The following is a 16,250-nucleotide window of genomic DNA, read 5'->3' as shown; positions in this document are numbered from 1 at the left end:
TATGATAACCTACTAAGCAACAACAGCTTGGTGTCATTGTTGGTGGTCGCTTACACGATAATGTCTCCTCCCGTCATTAATAGTTGTCTCAATTTTTAATTTAAATTACATATATTATTATATTAATAGTTTATTATAAATCAATATGTGCAGACTTTAACGTCTGTTAGTTAACATGTATGCAGACTCAAACGTCTATTAACTCGTACTTGACAAAAAATATTTATATATTATATTTTAAAAAATATAAAAATTATTTTAAATATGATAAAGACTTTAATTTATAACCAAAATTACATGGGCATTTAACCCTTTATTCTATACGTCTATAGCTCCATTCACATTTGTGTTTGCCCGTTAAGTGAAGTTTGTAAATTGGTTAATATTTATATAATATTTATACTATATAAGATCAATTTTTCTCCATAAAACTTGTGATTTCTGAGGCAATACGATCTTCAGGTTGAGAGACGACGTCTGAGCTTTGTGTTGGCACCACATCCTCTGTCTCGTAGTTGTCCTCGTCGCGCAGAAGCTTCTCAGAGCCATGAATAACCACGTCTTTAACGACTAGGGTTCTGTGCATGCCCGGAAAGAGCTGCTCGTGATCGGTATCCCCTTTCGCTCCCACGAGCACCATAATCTTCGAGAGGTCGACGCCCCATCGTATCGATAGGTACCTGTAATGATAGCAAGTCTTGCTGTCAAGCAGAGAACGTTGTCTGAGACTGCGGTCGGGGAATCAAATAGGTGAAGATATGGACCTCAAGGCGGATGCCCTCGATGCGAAAAGGGGGACGACGTTGAGCCGTGTGCTTGCCCGTGTGTATACCAAGTTGCAACGAAAGCCTCGCATCCGAAGCCTTTGGCGAATGGCGTCGATCTTGCGAACCTGAAAGCAGAATGAAGGCAATTGGATACAACTAATTCACTTGTTTTTGTGTGTCAAGACGGAAGAGCTCACTCTGTCGACGGCTTTGACCGAGTACGCGAGGCAATGGGGACGGCAGGCCGCATCGTCGACCGTCAGATCGCCTTCGGGGGCCTCATCCAGCTGCGCAAGGCGCGGCACAGCGGACTTGACGTGCTCCGCCGGCCACTTGTACTCCACGTGCTCGCCGTAGTCCACGTCCTCCGGCGGATCCCGCCACGGGTAGTACACGTCGCTCCCGCTCCCACACACGAGCGCGTCGAACTCGCCGGGATCAACGTGGCAGCACTTCAGCGCCTCCACGGCCTCCGCGGTGGTGGACCCCGTGGCGAACACGTACCCGACCCGCCCCCTGCCGACGGCCATGGCCGCGTCGAGGACGCGCCTGAGGTCGGAGAGCGCCGGACGGCCGTCCTCGCTGTAGCAATCGACGGCGACGACGACGAGGCGCTGCCTGCGGCCGGGGGCGTGGTCGTTGACTGCGGCGGCGTGGGGGCTGCAGCGGTGGCGGCGGAGGGCTTCGAGGATGGCGGCAGGCCCCATGTCGCTGTTGGCGGTGGGAGGGTTAGCGAGGTCGAGGGGGGCGTCGAGGGAGAACCGGAGGGAGAGGTCGTCGCCGACGTCGCGGAGGGATTCGCTCATGGGCTCGAGGGCGGCGGCGGTGGGAGGGAGGTCGAGGCAGGGGGAGGACGACGGGTGGCCGCTGAGGGCGCGGCAGTGGTCGACGTGGGAGAGGTAGGAGCGGCAGTGCTCCGGCCACGAGAAGCGGTGGATGTTCTTGAGGCCATTGCGGCGGCAGTCGAACCAGAGCGACTTGTCGGCCACCAGCTTCAGCAGCGCGTCCGATATCGCGCATTGGTCGTGCGGATCCACCAAAACCCCGTTGTTGAGCACCTGCGATCAAACTAGTCTTCATCAACACCGAGAAAGGATCTATCAATGCTGCTGCTTTGATCACATTTCATCCTCTGTAGTTCATGTTGTGAATTCTTCAAACTCAGTAATGAAAGATCCACATAGAGGGAACCTTCAGAATGTCCACAGGTCCTCCATTCTTGGTTGCAACCACTGGTAAACCATAGGCAGCTGCCTGCAAAACAAGAGACAGTTTATGCTCACAAACCCATAACCGGTATGCCACTTGAGAGTCCTGTACCTCTATGAGAGTAAGGCCAAAAGGTTCTACGAGAGCTGGATTGATGAAGACTCCCTGCATAAATGTTGACGAAAATAAGATGGACAATTATATGTTTGACTTGCTGCTACCTACATTCAGGTCTCAGTAAAATCACGTCTGTTCTCGTGATGATCATGCTCTGACCAATACCTTGGTCTTCGCTGCCAGGCGATAGATGTGGGGGACATCAGACTGTTTGTGATGCTTGGGGTAGGCCACCAGACCGTATAGATCGTACCTGTCGATCAGCTTGAGCACCGTGGTAAGAACAGCTGCGCTGCTGCCGGACATCTCTTCGATGTCGTCTCTGTTGCCCAGTATCAGTGTCTGCGACAAAGGAAGAGCATAAGCACTTGTGGCCCCGACTTCAGTGAGGATAGTGATATATCAAGGAGTACCAAATTAGCGAGCTCCCGGAGACGGCTGCACTCGCCGAATGCCTTTAACAGAGTCATCACGTTCTTCTTCGGGTCCGGCCGAGACAGTGCAAGGATCATCGGCTTGTGAGGATTGGTAAAGAACCTCATTATCTGCTTGTATGTTGACAACCTTAAGTATGAGCTCGAAGCTTAATCAAATGAAAAGCTTAAAGCTTATAGTACGACCTCAGACCATATCGGAGGCAGATCCCTTCTGCTTGGAGCTCCGTCAGAGCCGATCAAAGATGAGAGGTCCCCATCGCCTTCCATCAATTCCTGCGTGTTCACGTAGCTGAAATCCATCCCTGGTGGTATCACCTATAATTTAAGCCAAAGAGCATGAGAACCAGAAAATTATCAGAGACATCCATGCATGTCAGAATTATGCTAGGTGAATTGAGTTCTCACTTACCACCATCCTCGGCATGTAACGCCCTAGGCAACCGACGCCTCTCCTCCTCCTCACCCTCAGTTTCCTCTCCAGTTTCAGATCGAATCCATCGTACAACCCCCACTGCTCTTCGATCTCCTGCCGGGTGCTCGTGACGACCATCTCCGCCGCGTCGAGCGCGACCTCCTCGCCCTCGATTCTCCTCATGATCCGGTAAGTGGAATTGATGTCCTCCCGGCTGAGCCTCCCTTGCTTCAGGAGCTGCTCCAGCTTGTTTCGGCCCAACGAATGGCCCGTCATCACCATTGGCACGTTGAGCAAACCGGCCAACCGGGCCGCCACCTCCCCTGCATCGGCATAGTGCCCATGTATCACGTACGGCCAAATCGGCTTTCCGCCTCCGACGCCGCCGTCCACCTCCGCCACCTGGTCGGCTAGTACTCGGGACACGTTGGCTATGTGGGCCAAGGCCCGATCCACGAACTCGGGAATGTGAGGCCACAACGACTCCTTGGGTATATACCTGAGTAAAAACTTGGTGATCGTAAGATCAAATGCATGAAAACATTCACGTCATGAATTGTGATGTTGGATTTTCACCTTTCTCGGGGTCCACACGGAAGGCGAATTATGTAGGCTCCGCAGCCGTCATTGTTGGTGGATCGATCCACGTCAGAGAGACGAGTCAGCATCTCGACCGGCTCACCGTAGGTCCAGTCCACGTCAGGGGAGGAGATCTGGCGAGTCAGGAGGTCCACACGATAGACGCCGTTGGTGGCCGCCAGTGCTCGTGCCAATTCCACCACGTACTTCACCTGTTCGTGACACACACATAAAAGCATTAACATCATGAGATTAATCGCTTGCTCTTATTTGCCTTGTTGATGCAAAACCTGTCCTCCGGTGTCCGAATCCCTTCCCAATTCCATGTTCTCCCCACGTATCAGTCCATGCAAGCTGCCATGAGACCAAATCATAAGAACCCTAATTGTTGGCGATCGCACAACATGTCCTGTTTCTATTGAGCTAATCACCTGATCAAAACGATGTAGAGATGCTTGCTCTTCCCGTCCTGATCATCCTCCGACCACATCTTCATCTCCGAGTTGATTCGAGGCATGCTGTCCTTGGGAGGCTCCACCTTCTCCCCCTCCGATAGCTCCGAGATGTCCGCCGCCGCGTCCTTGCTCCCCTGCTCCCGCTCCCGCCGTTTCTTCGACAGCCGCTGCGCCTCCTCCCACTGTATCTGTTCATCCGTTCCAAAGTCATGTAAGCAAGTGCCAAACGAGAGGAATAAAAGCAAACATGTTGCGCCCATCACCAAAAGCCAGCACCTGCTTCTTTTTGCGTGCCAGATGCCATATCCTCCAGCACATATTCTCCAGCCGATTGTTCCGCTCCTGGCTATTCCTCGTGGCCACCACCTATCCATGAATCAACCACATGCACCATGGATGCATGGCACTAAGGCGCATCTAATCGAACGACAGGTCGAACAGGGATTACGCAGTAAGCCATGGCGAAGAGCAAACCTTGGTCCAGGTCTTGTGGAGGTCGGCGTCGTCGAACCGGCTGACGACCTCCTCGACGAAGTATTTGGTGGGGCTGTATCTTTCCACGCCGCCACCGCCGCTGCTGGCGGAGCGAACCACCAGCTGTTTGAGGGCAGAGAAGGAGAAGTTGCGGTCACGGAGCCGGAGAGGCTGTTTGGGTCCGGCGTCCAGTATGGCCTCGAGGTAGCCATTAATCCACTCATTTCCCGCCATCTCTGTACCACTCGGCGCCGTTTTCCCTCCTCTTCTACGCCCTCTACAGGAAAACAGAGAAGGTCTGGTTTTGTCTTTGTGGAGTGAAAGATGAGGAAGAAGAGATGAAAGGGGAAGAGGGGGAGGTGAAGGTTGCTCGAGTTGTGTTGGAGCGAGCAGGGCCTTCATTTATATAGGGGTTGATTCGAAATTTTATTCCAATTCCAAAATAGGAATACCAACGCCAATTATTATTATTTTCTTCACCCCTTGTATTAAATCACTCCACTGAGTAATTATTCCCTGTTGATCATTATTATTATCTTCTAAGATTATATACTTAAATTAATTTAATTTTAAATATATCGGTAATTTCGTTTTAGTCGATTATCTTTTATTAAAAAAAATTAAATATATTATATCAATTTAAGACGGTTTAAAAATTAATAAATCATATATATATATATATATATATATATATATATATATATATATATATATATATATATATATATATATATATATATATATATATATATATATATATATATATATATATATATATATATATATATATATATATATATATAGTACTTGCAATAATCTTGGATCGGTGCCTGCAGCAATCTTGGATCAAAAACGGTGCTTAGCAAATCAAACGAGATCTCTGAAGAGATGACATCAAAAGATACGCATCGTAGTAATTAGATCTATACACTTGATTTTAATCTTAACATATAAATTATTTTCACATTTCAGATATAGTATAATTATAGATTTTATGCTTATAAGGATTACTATTCATAAGCAGATTTTACCTGTGACTTTTCCATGTCACATAGCATGGTCACAGACATAAGTAGCAGATGCCTTCTACTTATATGCAGTAAGCTTTAGGTAGGATGAACATTAGGTGCCAATCAAGCGGAGCAACTGTGGATCCAACACCTAAAGAGCATCTTATCAACACTTTCGGCACCACATGACCTGTGTACCACTGCCCAATGCCAAATTCCAATTCCAAATGAGCAGAAAGAATCAAGTGGAGGAGGAAAAAGAGAACAAAAAAACAGGCAAAACAAAGAAGTAACACAGGATGAGGAAGAACAATGAATGGCTGTGGGAAGCTGGAAATGGTAGCAGTCACAAGTTGAGAGAGAGTGGTTATCTTGAGGAATATCCCATTTCCATCCCTGCTTTGCTTTTTTGCTCGAGTGCCAAAGCAGGAGGCTCATCTGGAATTCCATGAAGCTTCATCCTGACTCGAAGATTGGTGCGGGATTTTTGGGATCATTCCTCATCACCATTATATTATTCCTTGCCACACACAGTTTTCTGTGAGAATGATTGGGGCCTCATCACCTCCCTTGCTAGAGTTCAAAAACATCATCTTTCGTACTTAATGCTAATGGACAGATTCCAACTGTGTGCAGGCTTTCAACCACATCAAGGAATACAGGATGGCTTTTTGTTACTGTAGGAGGAATCCAACGCCGCTTTCTTAGAGTGAGAAAAGTGTCGGAGACGTCTCCCTCTGGCTTTTGATGTTGCAGGCACGCTCTCCAAGCTTCTCCATCCAGTGATATCACAATCCATATTATGCTCCTCCAAGGATGCTTCTTGTTCTACGACCCGTAGTTATAACACCATTTTTCTCCTCCCCGATTGCTTCTTAATGAACTTTTTCTATTGTTTCTCTAAACTTTTTTCCAACTTTTACTTGTGATATTATAAAATTTGAACGAGAATAAAAATTATCTCAAAAACAAAAAATATATATTCTCTCCCTCCCTCTTACTTTTGCTCATCGATAAAAAAAAAATATTTATATCTCGTTTCTTTTATCTCATTTGCTTCGAGCATAAAAGACGACGAAAATAACGAAGATAGTATATATTTATAAGTGTCAAAAGCTCATAAATATCACTTTTGAAAAAAATGTATATATTATTTTATATAGCAACATTGATGTGACAACAAATACATTCATAAGAATGTCATTTTATATAGCACATCACTATAATAAAAACATACTTTTATTTATGGTTCTTACTTACATAGCTGTGAATTTTACTATCACAATTTCATGTCTACATATTACTACGGTAACTCGACCACAGTAATAGTAACTTCATCCTACGAACAATCATAGTAATAGATAATTTTACCTCATGAAAAATAATTATAGTAATAAATATATTTTTATGAAAAATTATTATGTTTTATCACATGGATAATAATCATAATAATAGATTATAAAACATACAAGATAATTTTTTTAATGATTATACTTAACAACCGCTAGGATATATCACAATCATTTCATAAAAGATTATCAAATTCATTTATCAACAATAAGGTTTATACAAAAAAAATTAATATTTAAGCATAGCCAACTTTAAATACAAAATTCAAGGAAAAAAAAGTGAATATATATATATATATATATATATATATATATATATATATGTATACAAAATTCAATATTTATTCATGTGATAACTAATTTAATAAGTGAATATTTTTTTCCTAACTTCGGTGTTTGTGTTTGTTTGGTAATCATAATACAACTATAAAATCGTACGTGGAATCAATAAGCTAAACTACTTGGGAAGGAGGGACGAATTAAAGGACCGGATATACTATGATGTTTGTGCCAAAGTTACTCCCTGACAGTGGAGAATCAGATTCCTCTGTGCCAAGAAGGAAGCTGTTCCACAATCCTAAGAGCATTGGCACATTCTTGGCATCCTCCTTCCCACCTCTACTTCAAGCATCGGCTTAGATTCTTCCGAAGGATCTCCTCTGATATTTGTAAGCTATTGTGACGATATCAACATCACTACACTTCTCTTTTGTCCAACTACGATGACACTGAATATTTTTCTATAAATAATAAAAAATCAAGACAAGCGTAGATTTTCTCAAAGATGTTTCTCTTCAACGTATGCTCACACATATACACACAAATATATATATATATATATATATAATTAAAAATAATTTTTTTTATTATCATATATTCAAAATTAATTTACTAATATTTTTTAGCTTAGCTGAATCCACAACCATAAACTGTAGCTGTTCGATTGTTCAAATTCCAGAACACAATATTTGTGCATGACTCTCCTATTTCTTCTAGACTATAATGTATTTTTATAATAATTAAGAGAATTATTCTTACCAAAATTATCTAAAAAAATATCATAATTAAAAAAAATTATTAATCAATAATCATAATTAAAATTATAGCATATTTTTAACTAATTAAATAAGATAATATAATATAATAATATATACTCATCAACGTAAGGGGTGACGTCCATATCACGCATTTCATGGAAAGAAGGAACTAAGGTGGTGAATGTCGAGTACTGTACGTTGCTTCCGTAACGTTTACAAAAGCAGCCCGCATGGTGTGCGGTTGACACTATCCGATGGGGATTTCGGCAGCGTATAGCACAGGTTATTACTCTTGGGAACTCGAGGCTGCTTCCTTCTCCACGAGAGTCCTGCAGAAAGAACCCGTAGGAAGAGGATTAGTAGTTGCTAATGTATCAATCCAGTCGACAAAAAAAATCAGATAAAATAATTTAAAAATGGGATTTATGAGATACAAACTACGTTCTTACATGAGGAGAAAAAAAAAATCAATAGTAAAGTCATAATATGAAGATATCTCTCCCAAGAAAAATATAAAAAAATTTACCCAAATAATATAATAAAAACATAAAAACCTAGTCAACTTTTTTGAGTCAACCTCCTTCTTCCTCTCATCTTTGTCGTTGCTACAACGAGCACCCTATGGCCGACGATGGAGATCGACAATCGGAAGTCACATTGAAGAAGAAGTAACGTCGGAGATCTGGATGAGCAACACAAGTTTGGTCATTCTTTTGATTTATCTTCGTTTGAAGAACACGTTTTAAAGTTTTTCATGAGCTAAAAGTGATCTCACTAATTCATCAATATATAATATATTTATATCTTTAACTTCTTCTAAAAATCATATCAAAGTTTGAAGATAAACTTTGTAAAACTTTTAAAACTATTATTTAATTTTTTATATTTTTATAGTAAAATCTTATTTGATACCGACTTTAGAAAAAACCAATGATAGATTCGGAATCTTTTAATAAAAAATTTGAATTTATGTCGAAGAATTTGAAGCTTTGAAGTTTTTTACCTTATTTATTTTCTAGGCTTCTGTTGATATTTATACCGATATAATTCGGGAAAAATAGGAACTCATCTATTATTTGTTGTAGTACGAAGAGAGCTCTTATATCTTTCTGTATATTTTTATTCATTTGATCTTTAGTAATATTAGGATCCTGTGGATTATATTCAACAAAATTATTTTCTATTAAATTTCATAATCCTTATAAAATAGATAAGATTTTTGTTTTAATGGTCCAAAACTGATAATTTCACCTTTAAATATAGAAAGGAGTTGATAAAAATTATTTACTCTAATGACTGTCATATTTATTTTTTTTTAGATTTATTGATTTTTTTTCTTAATCGAAGTACTTTTGTTAGTCTTCTTAAAACCAGTACTTGTTAATTTGTTTTTGTACAACTTTAACGAAAAGAAAGAAGATTAAGTAAAGGAGCAAAGAATAATGCTTTCCATTAACATCTATTTATATTAATAAAAAAATAAAATATAAAATTTTTAAATAATAAAAAATTCATCATAGTTTAACAAAACTCTTCATCTTTATTTATTTATTTATTTTAATCTAAAATTTAATATTTTATTTTATCTAATTCTAAATATTTGAATTAGTAACTCCTGTTAGCGATGGCTGACAACATAGAGGGAGAGCGAGGAGAGGAACTGTTTACAAGAGTATGACACCTGTGCAGTGCAGTGGTGACCGGTGAAGACCAAACCTACGTTTGCTCGCGAAATCAAGGCCTGATCCGGCGGGAGCTTATCGGACGACTGGCCCTGGAAGAAGAGAAGCGACTTGGACAGTGCGTCGTGGTCGTCGAGATCGCCGGAGACACCGCCGGAATGTAACGCGATGAGAATGGCAAGAGCCACGATCTTCTTCTCCACCTCCATCTTTGCTCTGCTATGGTGGTGTGCTTGGGGATGGTAATCTGCTCTTTAGGAGTTAAGACATGGGAGAAGGTGGGTGAGGCAGTAATTTGTATGTGAGGGTCAGCTATTGTAGGGAAGGAAAAGCTAAAAAGAAAGTTGAGAGAAAGGAGAAGAAGAAGAAGAGGTCCTAATTGGTGGGTTATTATCCATGGAGTGACCAAATGTGGAGAGTCGTTTGAAGTTCTCGAAGCCGATGGATCGATGAGCATAAAAATAACGAGAAAATTCGATTCATAAAAATCTTAAGCAATCAAACAATAAGATGGTTGAGTCATCATTCTTGTCGCCTACGTTGTCGATAAATCAAACTGTGAGTTTCCTGCAAGTTAGCTGAGATTGACTTTGGGGAGACGAGAGGAGATGACAGAAATATAAGGGATAGAGCTTCGAGTCTCTACAAGTCCTCCAACTCACAATAACACAAGAATAAATTCATATCACTCGTATATTAATATTCATTCTTTTTAAAAATTTTAAATCTTTAATTTAAATCTTCAATTAAAACTGAATTCACTATGCTCACAAGAACTTGACATTGCTAGAAATCGAGACAAAAAATGTGTGTATTTACAGGTATTGGCTCTCTCTACCACTTTCTTCTTCTTCTCCTCTATCCATCATCTTCCTCCGCATGAAGATTAATTGGCCTCCATCGAGCATGGCATCTTGATCTCAGTATTTACGAAGATGCGATGCGTTCTTTGGAGTGAGCGTATCGCCGATCATATGCTGCATGTCATCTGTTACCTCAAGATTGAATCCATGAGGAAGTTTCACGACCCACGCAGCTGTATAAATTTCTGGAGGTCTATCACCATGACTGTAATGTCATCTCGGTTGCCCCTCCCGCAGGAGACCTCTATGAGGTCTCTGCATGACTTCATGGCGTTGCTTTGCCTCGAGACGACATCAACTGCCTCCTGGTTTCCGACCTAATGGAATGGTTCCCCGATGAGTTAAAGAGTTGCACCACTGAAAGTTTAGGTGGTAAATGTGAATTATGAGTGCAGCAAATCCGTAGCGGACATATTTACCTTATCCCACAATCCATCTGAGGCCAGTATTAAGAACTCACAGCCTGGAGTTAGCTGGAGACTCTTTGTTTCGGGCTCAGAAATGATCCATTCCTTCATGTTCAGGTCGCCAATTGCTCTTGACACAGCTAGAGAGTCGTTCACCCTCCATATTCCATTGCGACATGTCACGTAGCCCCCCTGTGTGGAGTTCAGAATATTGTAAGCTCATTAAGCTACAAGATCAAGAACCTGATTTGGGAGAGAGATAGAAGAGAAGAACTTACAGAGTTCTCAATGCGATTGCGCTCATCTTCTCTACCAGCACGGTGGTCATCAGTAAGAGCATCTGCTACTCCCTTCCTGCTCATAACCACCCTGCAGTCGCCCACATTAGCCACATGTAGTTCTCCATCTCTTAGCAACACAGTGGCCGCACATGCTCCACTGCGAACACCCTACAAACGAAAGGAAACATTCATCGTCAACTATGTAAGTTTTGGTAACGGGTGTCATTAGACAGCTCTAATATTGTGAGCATACAATAGCATGAAAGGATTTAATTTCTTTGTTGTTATATTGATTTGATACTGATCATTGATGGTCAACGCAACAAAGGAGGTATTGTCGATAATGAATACAAATTAAAAGAGAGGCAAGTTTGAATGCTTCAAAGCAGTTGGGAGCTACACACCTGACTTAAGAAGTCTCTGTCCGTGGTCAGATAGCCTGCTTTTATTGCCATTGCTGCTTGGTTTTCTTCCTTTTCTGGCTCATCAAGAGCTGCAACAATGTTCTTCCCAAGCTTCTCAGAGACAAAGTCCACGGCTGCACGGCCCCCATGCCCATCAAACACTCCAAAAAAGGCCTGCAGATGAGTAAAACCAGAGGCTTAACATGAAGAACGTGTCAAACTTGTGCGACAAATAACATGCAAGAGAAGGACATGGACAATTTGGAGCTTCTATTTCACAAGAGAAAGCGAGCATGTCTTTGGTCTTTCTGTCACTTGTAAATGTTGTGTATGTATCAGTCTAATCCATTAGATTTCCATCAACATTATCAGATCAGCAAAGACAAAGACATTGTGAGAATTTCTCTGTATATATGATTCCTATATCATAAAAAAAGCCAATTGTTTCTCTAGCAAGTAACCTGAAGCCTTTCTTTCATAGGACATAAGGTGTCATAGATGACAAAGGATCTTGTAGTTCATATGACAATCAACAAGATTCAAAATTCTCTTAAAGGAAATATATATATATATATATATATATATTTATTTATATTTATATTCATTTGTATATTACCTGTTTGGAGTCTCCGTGGATGTTGGGTATAACGCCATAGCCATCTTCCATCATATGCCTTTGTCCTTTCCTGCTGACCACACAGTACTCACCACCCTCGACGGCCAATTCCCTTTCGACACCATCCTCCTCCTTATCCGCAACACCAAAAGCTGCATCAGCTGAAGGCTTTGGTATGGCAATCTTCGCCGGTCTTCTTCTCATCCTTGGCATCTTATTCTCCGCAACTTCTACCATCGGGTGACCGGATTTTTCCTCACACTCCACGTTCTCTTGCCTCGGAAGGGACGAAACCTGTTCGACGAAAGTCCCTGCCGGTTTGCTTCCTCCGGGAACCACATCCTCGACGGGGCGCGCCCTGAGGTCGGAGGACTCCTTGGACCTCTTGTTGGCCACGGCGGCCAGCTCGGCGGGCCGCTTCCACGACGAATGGGGGGCGGGGGATGCCCGGCCGGGAGCCATGACGAGAAAGTACTTCCTAACCGCCAGCCTCAGGTACGCAAGAGAACACAACAAGGAACATAGGAACTCAGCCAGATCAACCATTGTTGCTTGCTTCCTCTCCCTCTGCTCCTCGATATGGGATTTTGCTTGTGGATTGGGCGAGCAGACTTTATATTCCAAGGTCTGGCTTTCTATTCTTATGGCTACTGCGCTCTGGGTTTAGAGAATGGGAGGGATGGAGGGAGAAGGAACGCATCTAACTATATATGTTTGGTGAGAGAGGAGGAAGGGAGGAAGAGTCGTCTTGCTGATATGATGTTTGACCCGTCAACGGGGCGATATCCTTAAAGCCGAGGGTTTGGTTCTGCTGTGAACAGTTTGCTTCGACAGGAACCGGAGGAAGGCTTCGAGGCGAAGGAAGTGGTCCGGGAAAAGGCAACGGAACCGGTCGCACGAGGGAATTGACAGGATCAGTCCTTCGAGTCCGGCCGGCATCCCGGAGAAAAAGCAAAATGAAATGACTAAATATTTTTGGACGATTTTTCACATTTTTAGTATTTCGTCATTTTATTTATTTTTTCTTAAATAATACTTTTAATTTAAAAATATTCCAATTATTTTAAAAAAAAATTATTATAGTGTTTTAATCTGATATTATTTTTTTATCATCATTAAGAAAAACACTACACAGCCTATTTGAAAATAATATCATCTAAATAAAAATTTAAAAATAATTTATTATAATATTTTGACCATCTTCATGTATCTAAATCGACTCATATCTCAATCAAACTATTTATAAAAATAAAAAATAATATTATAAATAATTTATGAGTAATTATAATCAAATAGACATAATATAATATCACTTATAATATTTTAAAATAAAATTTATAATAGTTTTAGTACATCAATAAACATTATAAATATTATTGAAATTATTATAAACGACTCAAATGAAAATACTTGAAAATTATTTCGAGAGGTATCTTAAAAGAGAGATATTTTTGAGAAATAATTAAAATATGAATAATTTTTAAAAAAATCGTATAATATTTTTTTAACGGACAAGATTTATTCTATTAAAGATATGTGAAACATAAATAAATATCCCATAAGTTTATTAGGTTTAATCGATCCGAACAGGCTGCGTTATTAGACCACTTCCGCTTCCCATTGCGGCCATGACCTGCTTCTAGAGCGGCAGTTCTGTGTCATACCCGACTGCGGCGGGAGAACGTTTCCACCGAAAAGACGAGGAATCGGCTGATCGCCGGCCGACTTCGGTGCATGCCGACATGGAGGAGGATCGGTATGACCGTTGACCCGAGCCGGCCCACCGACGGGGCCCCGCGTCGGCGACTCGGTCGACGCCGTGTTCTCTGTCGGTCGTGGTGGGGCCGGGAGCCGTACGAGAGTCGGTGGCGCTCAATCAATTCTTTCTTTGTGTTTTCTTCTGGTCAGAAATATGTTGAAAATTAAAGACGGAATGTACGAAGATTTTTCCTAATCACTATGTGGTGGGATAATTCTTGATGGGGACGAATTAGATAGAGGTAGCCAAGTCTTGCCCGAACTCATCCACGGAAGAGGTCTGGAAATAAGAATTAGTTGTTGAATCATATTGACCGACCCCTTCCGGCTAAAGGTACACGCACCGGACTCCAAGAAACATCCTCCTCTCCTTGGGATGTTGCATTGCCTGTATTCCTTAACTAAAGAGATAAGACGAGAATCTCATAAATTTTGTCAACAATTATCAATATGATATAAAAAAATCGAGATACAAACTGTCGTAAGCAAATTGTACATGACAAACTTGAATTATAGAAAAAAGATAGGATATTTTGTTCAACAAGGTAATAGTCAACATAAGTAAGAGGTGCCTTGTCCAATTCAAAGAGATTTAATGTTCGTTAACCTGGCCGTACATGAGGATGAACTAAGATCGGTCCAATGCAGGAGTTGCAAACCCAGTGTCCATGATGCATGGTTTCGAAAACCGATGGCAACCTCTTAGTGTAGTATCCTGGACTATACAAGAACACATGAACAACATCACTGATCAGTTCTTTCTAGCTTCACGAGATCAGTTCTTTCAAGCATAGTTCCGTTAGTTTTTACACATCAATGACTCCGAGGACCTTCTATACTTCAAGGGGATAACTACATGGAGAAATAGAAATATATAGGGTTAATGTACATTTTAACTCATGTAATTTTAGTTATAGACCTTAAGTCTTTATGGTTTATTCGTGTCTAAAATAACTTATATATTTAAAAAAACGTAACATATAAATCCCTACCATTAAGTTTGAGCTAACAGATGTTACCGACATATTGACTCACAATAACCATTAATATAATGACATATATAATTTAATTTTTAAAAAATATTAAGATCTATTTTAGCCTTGTGGTTTTGGTCATGGACCTCTTAAGCCCTTATGATTTATTCGTGTCTAAAATAACCCCTACATTTAAAAAAAAACGTAGCATATAAGCCCCTCCTATTAAGCCTGAGTTAATAAACATTAGAGTTTGCTTACGTGATATGCTGATTCATAATAAATTATTAATATAATGATATATGTAATTTAAGTTTTTAAAAAAATTAAGACCTCCATCAATGACGAGAGGAGGCCTCATCACGAAAATGATCACCACCACCACCACTGAGCTATTGTTGCTTAGTAGGGCATCGTACACACAGAGCTTCTCCAGTGCTAACGACGTGCTCAAGAGTTTCTAATTCTACATCAAGTAGATGTGCGTCAATCAGTTCGACGCCAGATACGTAGTGGTCTCCTGATCTCTTCTCCTCCTCTTGAATGCATTTGTCCCCACCGCCTCCCACTTCATTCTCTTCTACGCCCCCAACCATCATGCCTACGACACAGTGGTCATAGGCGCTCCCTTATCTATACCTTGGGCCTCTCCTACCTTTGTCTCTCTGTCTTCGTCCGTTGTTATGGCTTCCGTAGCTTCCTCTTTCTTGACAAGCTGATCAAAGAGAGCTAGCGAGTGCAGGAGGATTATATGGACTAGCTCAACCATTCCTATTTGTTCTTTGTTTTTATGATGTCGTATTGAGGGAGTTGGCTTACAAGATAAAATTTAAGAGGTCCATGACTAAATTCACATGAGTTAAAATAGATTTTAATCCAAATATATAATTAGCTACGTACTTACAAGATTACATCACTATAAATCTCAAAGCACAATCATTGCTTGAAACTTCTACAGTCGATTCGACCTAATAGCACAGTTCGAATACAAGATGTGGTTTTTTCCTCACACTAATGACATTTAAACTAAATTACAATGTAAGATATGAGGAGACTTTTGACAATTTGTAGGGTACCAAAACGTGTAGTGATGTTAGAATATTATTCACATCATTTTAGTCAATAGCAATCATAGTAATAAAGTAAAATTATAACAAAAAATAATAACTATTCTCTTTTGATGTTATAACCCAAATTGATAAAGGAGATTTATTATTGTGTCGAAGATGCGATCAAATGGATGGGTGACACATGCTTGATCTTAAGACATCACGACACATTTCATCTTAGATAACGTCTTATCGGAATGAGATGAACTCCAGAGGTGAATTTATATAGTGATATTGATTAGAATATTCGAGATCTATTTTGGTAAGTTCATAATTAAAGCTTTCTTTTCTAAAACAAAATAACGTGGTA

The 16,250-nt window shown here is 40.8% G+C and overlaps 2 protein-coding genes across 3 annotated transcripts; both read right to left on the bottom strand.

Annotated features, from left to right (window-relative positions):
• Positions 1-209: 209 nt before the first annotated feature.
• LOC135641623 (sucrose-phosphate synthase 4-like) lies at positions 210-4,878 on the bottom strand. Its single transcript, XM_065157140.1, has 14 exons — positions 4,451-4,878; positions 4,253-4,342; positions 3,953-4,164; positions 3,812-3,875; positions 3,519-3,733; positions 2,940-3,441; positions 2,714-2,845; positions 2,507-2,638; positions 2,259-2,435; positions 2,088-2,141; positions 1,959-2,021; positions 965-1,825; positions 765-892; positions 210-680 (listed from the first exon to the last, which is right to left on the bottom strand). Exons 1-14 carry the CDS (start codon positions 4,850-4,852, stop codon positions 413-415), a joined length of 3,300 nt encoding a protein of 1,099 aa, XP_065013212.1. The 5' UTR covers positions 4,853-4,878; the 3' UTR covers positions 210-412.
• Positions 4,879-10,285: 5,407 nt separating this feature from the next.
• On the bottom strand, positions 10,286-12,774 carry LOC135640809 (probable protein phosphatase 2C 74). 2 transcript variants are annotated; one of them, XM_065155568.1, is made up of 5 exons: positions 12,100-12,774; positions 11,484-11,657; positions 11,077-11,247; positions 10,811-10,990; positions 10,286-10,708 (listed from the first exon to the last, which is right to left on the bottom strand). In XM_065155568.1, the coding sequence occupies exons 1-5, from the start codon at positions 12,643-12,645 to the stop codon at positions 10,550-10,552; spliced, it is 1,230 nt and encodes a 409-aa protein (XP_065011640.1). In that variant the 5' UTR covers positions 12,646-12,774; the 3' UTR covers positions 10,286-10,549. The 2 variants fall into 2 exon arrangements, with proteins under 2 accessions (XP_065011640.1, XP_065011641.1); XM_065155569.1 differs by lacking the exon at positions 11,484-11,657 and having other exon boundaries at positions 10,410-10,708.
• Positions 12,775-16,250: the final 3,476 nt, after the last annotated feature.

This window comes from Musa acuminata, chromosome BXJ3-6, assembly GCF_036884655.1.
Source record: "Musa acuminata AAA Group cultivar baxijiao chromosome BXJ3-6, Cavendish_Baxijiao_AAA, whole genome shotgun sequence".
NCBI classification, from domain to species: Eukaryota; Viridiplantae; Streptophyta; class Magnoliopsida; order Zingiberales; family Musaceae; genus Musa; species Musa acuminata.
Note: the sequence above shows the minus strand (reverse complement) of the source record. Positions and strands in the feature narration are given on the sequence as shown.